Raw genomic sequence first — 6,038 nt, 5'->3', positions numbered from 1 at the left:
GGAAAAAAATCTTACCAAACCAAACAACTCACCTGACTGCTAATTCTTTCGCCAGCATCAGGGTACGAGTTAGCTTTCCTTCGTACCAGATCTGGCGAGTTATTGGGCGTTGGGTATATACATATACTTTCTAACTATAGCGAGAAGGAAGTGGCGGGGGCGCGCCGGCTGTCATTAAGCCGTATTCAATACTGGGAGTCAGAGGTGAGCGCCGTCCCTCCCTCAGTTCAGGGAGTTTCTAGGGGTCGGAGGGTGGAAGGCCAGTGGCGTTCTGACTGCTGTGTGCTCTCTTTCGCGTCCTGCGCAGAATGACCATGTGTAGCGGAGTGAGGCTGGCCCTGCTGGTCTACGGGATAATAATGCACAGCAGCGTCTATTGCTCACCTGCCGCCGCCGGACTCCGGTTTCCTGGGATCAGGTAGGTGCTGGCTACCCTAGCTGAGCTGAGGCCGGGGCTTCCCTTCCCCTGACACCTCCTCGTGGTCGCCCTCCTGCAGTTCCTCGGTCAGGCTACGACCGGTCAGGCTTACCACCACCTCCCCATGCGGCCCCACTGCACCGCCACCAGCCTGGGTCCGGCCGCGGGTCAGTGGCCGTGGCTCAGCGGGAGGATCCCGGCAGACTCCGCTGGGCCTCGGCCCCCCTCCCCCAGCCCGCCACAGCCGAGGCGCCTGGGTGGACCGAGCGCACTTCGGCGGGCTGGTGAAACCTCCCCTCCCCCAACCCCTCCCACGGGAGGGGGGCAGGGCCGGGCCCTATTCTTAGCTTGAGTTAGGAGAACTTTGGCTCCCGGAGCCAGTTTGGAGGGGGGGGGGGGGGGGGTTGAGAGTGAAGCTCCTGTGGACTTTGCTTTGTTACAGCTTGTTCGGGACTATCGGGGCGGGGTCTCTCTCTCTCTCCTCACCTCAATTAGAATTCTTTCTACTGGAAGAGCTTCCTCTCAAGTGATAGGTTTTCCAACTGCATTTTGAGTCTTGGGGAGAGGGAGTGTTGGCCGGGTAGAGTTAAGAAGAAGCTATTTGAGAGAAGGAAAACAAAGATGAGGGAGGGGGAAATAGATGAAATGGATGCAAAGGAGCAACAGAAAACAAACTGGCAGGCAGTACTGGGAAGGCAGCCCTATCCACCCCAGGCAGGAGTAACCCTGGCTTCCCCCACCCACCCCCAATTCCGGGTTTCTAATCGGTCGGCGCTGCCCGGGTTCCCCGCCGCAGCCCCAGAGTCCCGGGCCTGTCAGCGGGAGAGTGGAAGCTCGCAGCGCAGCATCGGCACTCCGCTGTGCACCGGGCTCCCGGCGGCGAGGAGCGCGCGTTCTGACCGCAAAGCTGCTCCTCCGAGCCGCGCCCAAGAATGATTTCCTTAGGGGTCGCTGACCATTGATTTGGGTTCTGGCTTCGGTGTTAGGATTCCAGCATCTGGGCACGGGGTACGGGGTGGAAGTGCCGAGAAAGACCAGGAGACTCCGAGCAGCCGGGCCAGGGCAGACAGGCGCGTCGCCGAGGAAAGGCTGGGTGTGGGGCGAGCGCAGCAATGCCTTGCCCCTACCTCTCCAGGGATGGAGGAAAGGCGAGCGAAGTAACGAAGTATGGCTAACCCCTCCTAAAGCGCGCTACTTGCCTTGGCCGCTTTCCTAGTCTCTCCAGCGGCCGAAAGCGAGTGGGTTGTGTATACTAACCCATCTCTCCCGTCCTGTATCAAGGATTGAGTTGGTAGGTAAGGGCGACTGCGAGATTGTTGTCTCTCGGTCCCCTGTTGACCCTTTGACCCTCTCCCTTTGCCTCTGGGTTGAGATGCTGTCCCGCCGCCCCGCCACCGCTAACATATTAGCGCGAACTATCTACTTACTGGACTTAAAAGCCTTATTACACCCCCAGCTATTTTCAAAGTCCCGTGTGCCTGACACTTTCTCCGGGCAAGAGGTACCGGAGGGCGCGGACATGCCACAGAATGAGCCGCTGCCAAACAGGCTAAGTTTAGGGGCATCTATTACTCATGTTCCTGCCAGATCCTCTCCCGCCCAAAATAGAAGCCGGAGGTTCTCCGTGACCTACATCTGCGCGGGGAAGGACTCCCCTGGGCTCGGAGGCTGGGTGGGGGTGGCTGCTGGCGTTGGCCGCCGGACTCCCCAGCCATCCACCCTCTCTGGCTCCCGGCCTCCCCCATCCGGTCTTCGCGTGGCCAGCGTCTCTCTCCTAGAGCCCTTCTCATCTCTGCCCGCCGCTGCTTGTGGACGGAGGCTCAAGCGCCAGGCCGGGAGCGGAGCGGTCCTCCTCCGTGGCCAGGTGTGCTAAGTCGGCGCAGACGCCTCGGCTTCCCAGTGCCCGTTGAGGCCGCGGCCCGGGCAGGGCGACCCTGCACCCGCGAGATGAGGGGTGGGAATTTCTGTTGGGTGGAGTTTTCTCCTCCTACTTCTACCCGCACCCCTGTCCTAGAAGAAGAGGCAATTCTCCAAGGGGCGCCTTTAGGAAGAAGGAAAATCGTGAGAGCCCCTAGGGATCTTTGGGTCCTCGCAGAGCCGAGGAGGGACCTGTAGTGACCACTCCTCGTGCCCCCGACTACCGCTGCAGGCCGGAGGACGAGGCGTACGACGAGGACGGAAACCCGCTGCAGGACTTCTATGACTCGGATCCACCTGGCGTGGGGAGCCCCGCCTCCGCGCTGCGCGACGCCTACGCGCTCTACTACCCGGCGGAGGAAAGGTACCACCGCACGGCCCTGCGCCGGCCCAGGACTGGGAGGGAGAAAGGGGCAGGGGGTGGCCCATCGAGTAGGTTCTTTTTCATAAAAGCCCTCAAGCCTCTCCTCTCCCGGGATGGTTCCCACGAGAGCGAAAGAAAGTTAGTAGCGGGCCGGTTTGTGTGGACATGAGGGCCGCGTGGGGACGAAAGGTCCGTGGCCCAAGGAGTGGCAGTGAGTGCGCGCCCAGGCCGGGCTCCACACCTGCGGTCCCCGGAGGGCAGGACGAACTCCGGTTCCTGGCACTCACGGGAACATCCCAAGAGTCATCCCCGAGTGCCTTGCCTCTGGGGTTTTCCCCGGCAGCCTCCCGGAGCACCGGGGGGCGTGCGTGCCCAGCTGGGGACCTGGGGCTGCCACTTGGGGACAGTCAGTGACCCCAGGCGCGCACTTTGCCTCCTTGTTAGAGATTTCGCCCACGGGGTCCTTAACAAGGCCTACCGCAAAGTGCTGGACCAGCTGTCCGCCAGGAAATACCTGCAGACGCTCACGGCCAAGGGCGTGGGGTAAGAGTTTGCGAAAGAGTTAACCCGCGCGTAATGGCGCGCCCCCGCGAGCGCCGGGGTGGGTATCTGTGCCAATGCGCGCTGGGCGGGCGGCGCAGCTTCTACGTCCGTGCGTGCACGTGGGGCCGAGGGTGCGTCTGCGCCGCAGGGTCTGCCGGGCCAGCTCCCGGAGGCAGACTAAGGTTCGGAGACCGCGACTTAAGTTTGGCCAGAGAGCTCGGGAACTGGGCGAGGAAGGGAGAAGGCAGGAAACCCGGGGAATCTGATCCGTTTTGAATAATTGAAAAAAAGAAAAAGCCCCCCTCCCCCACCCCAGGCCTTCAAAACCTTCAAGCTTCGTGGGACGATTGGCTAGGATATCCTCTAAGCATGACTTTTTCTTTCCTCATTTTTCTTTCACTGTAAATTCAGTTCGAAACAAACAAATCCTCAGATTTGGACCCTTAAGGAAACAGTTTTTGCTGGTGCCAGACAAACCCAGAGCACAGGGCTTGCGTGGAGCATCTCTCAGCAGAAGGCAACATTTTAATAAAGCCCATGGGACAAAAGATTACATTTTCCGCAATTAATAATTCATGCGATGAAAAATATTGCCTACAGCCTGTCGACTTATATTATTATCACGTTTTTCACTTTAGCGCGCAGGAGAGGAGTGTTCATGTCTGACTAGGAATTGCGGGATCGATGTAAACTCCACGGCAGCAGCCAACTTGAAATTTAGGGCTCTTCGGTTATTTTCTCTGTACGTGGGGTTGGGTGGGGGTGTGCCAGGAACGGTCAGGACGATTGAGCGCAAAAGCATGGATATTCAAATCTCAGCAGGCAGCGTTTGGAGAGAGGTTGGCCTTAAGTCGCTTGCCTTTGGCCCGGACCTCATCTGGGGCCCATTCTGTAAGGACTTAGTGCCCCAAGATAGTCGATGGGGAGGGAGGAGTGAGGGTTCCCATCGCAGCCCTCCCTCCGGCAGCTGTCTGGCCGAGCAAGGCGGCGCGGTGGGCGTTGAGAGCCGGCGTCCTCCCTGAAGACTCCCGCTTGGGGTGGGGCCCGTCTGCCTCCAGCAACTATTCAACCTGTGTCTCCCGCCCCGCCACCCTCTTCCCGACCTCTTTCCTTGCAGTGGGAACCTGGGCGGAGGCGCGGACGACGACTCGGAGCCGCTCTCCAAGCGCCACTCGGACGGAATCTTCACGGACAGCTACAGCCGCTACCGGAAACAAATGGCTGTTAAGAAATACTTGGCGGCCGTCCTAGGGAAAAGGTATAAACAAAGGGTTAAAAACAAAGGACGGCGAATAGCGTATTTGTAGCGATGAGTTACCAGCTACCCTGTGTATACAACCCTGACACACTGAAAAGTCATTTTCCCAACTGACTGAACAGTCATCGCTCTTGTGTTCTGTCCAAACATGTATTTATGTATGAAGTAAAGCCATTAAATGAATATTTTGATAATAATATTGTTTTTCTTTTTACAAAGCACTAGAGAATGCACAGATATACTTTGTGGACCAATTATTGATATTGATATATATATATATTACAAATTTATATTAAGAATATATATATAAAAGTATAATTGAAAGCAGTTCAAAGTGTGCACAAGGATTGAAAATTCGCCTGAGCTGTTTGTTTTTATATAAAATAAATAGAAAAATAGACAATCATTGTTTTGAATATTACTCCTATTTTTGTAAACTGGAATTAAAAGGACAGTATTTTTATCCACTACAGGCCTGAAGATATTAATACCGACCATTTGCTACTGTACATAAACAGTGATGCCCTGCTCCAGGGAGATTTTGAGTAATGATTTGGGAGAATTGCTGGAGGGCACTCTTTCCCAGTGAGTCTTTGGGGCAGGCTGCTTCAATCCCAGCTGGACTCAACTAGCCACTGTCCCCCTCGCTGGGTGGCAATTCCAATACTTCTGCTTTCTTGGATTCTATTTTCATGTGTATTTGTTTCTCTTCAGACTCACCCCAGAAGGAAATTCTCCTGATAAAACAACAGCTGGATCCAAATTGCGCTTCTCCCCAGGATTCATACCACTCCCTGGGGGAGGAATTGGACTCTACAGAGAAGGGAGACTTGAATAGGAAGCTCCCTTTTCTGTACTTCCAGGGACCCCAATATTCCAAGGTTAGGGCAATTGGAACAAAGTGAAGGAAATGTAGGAATATTGGAAAAGGCAGAGCGTAAGGCAGTAGGAGGAGGACCCTCCTGGAGAGGGACTGGCTGGGGGCTGCCTCAGGCCTGGGAGCTGGGCATAAGCCGAGTCCCACCGTAGTCCCCTGCCTGCCTGACTTTGGGTGCTGGGTATTGGAAATGGATGCAAAGTACAATGTGTTTTTCTCCAGTGCTGTCCATGCTTCTCATCTTGTGAAATGGCCAGGATCCTCCCCTTTGAACCTTGCTCTGTAGGAGCCACCCTTTTCTTTCGTGGTTTTCTGAAGACTTCTTTCCCACCCTCTCGCACCAGTTTTTAAAGTACTGTTTACCATTTTTCATTCACTTCTCTTAAATTTGTAATGCTTCTTAATATTTTTGTTGTTTGATGCTAGCACTTATTGTAAAGTATAGGAACCCTTGTGTAGTTACCACTAAGTAATTATGCACTAAATATGAATCTTTTGTTTCTTGTTGATTGAGTTTGTAGGTAAAATGTATTTTTCTACATTATGGCTTATTGCTTAGTAAAATTTATTTCATAAAACCAACCTTTGTCATATTAGAATGTGTAGTGTTCACATGTTGGTCAGTTGTACTAACTGACAAATCATTTAAATCTCATCTTCA

General features: G+C 54.6%; 1 protein-coding gene across 2 annotated transcripts; it reads left to right on the top strand.

Moving 5' to 3' along the window:
* Positions 1–308: 308 nt before the first annotated feature.
* ADCYAP1 (adenylate cyclase activating polypeptide 1) lies at positions 309–5,663 on the top strand (the record flags this gene model as incomplete). Of its 2 annotated transcripts, XM_082668048.1 has the most annotated exons (5): positions 309–418; positions 2,568–2,699; positions 3,144–3,242; positions 4,360–4,500; positions 5,600–5,663. In XM_082668048.1, 5 exons carry the CDS (start codon positions 309–311, stop codon positions 5,661–5,663), a joined length of 546 nt encoding a protein of 181 aa, XP_082524174.1. The 2 variants fall into 2 exon arrangements, with proteins under 2 accessions (XP_082524174.1, XP_082524173.1); XM_082668047.1 differs by lacking the exon at positions 5,600–5,663 and having other exon boundaries at positions 2,568–2,755; positions 3,146–3,242; positions 4,360–4,549.
* Positions 5,664–6,038: the final 375 nt, after the last annotated feature.

This window comes from Grampus griseus (assembly GCF_964374135.1).
Source record: "Grampus griseus genome assembly, chromosome: 12".
In the NCBI taxonomy this organism is placed as follows: Eukaryota; Metazoa; Chordata; class Mammalia; order Artiodactyla; family Delphinidae; genus Grampus; species Grampus griseus.
Note: the sequence above shows the minus strand (reverse complement) of the source record. Positions and strands in the feature narration are given on the sequence as shown.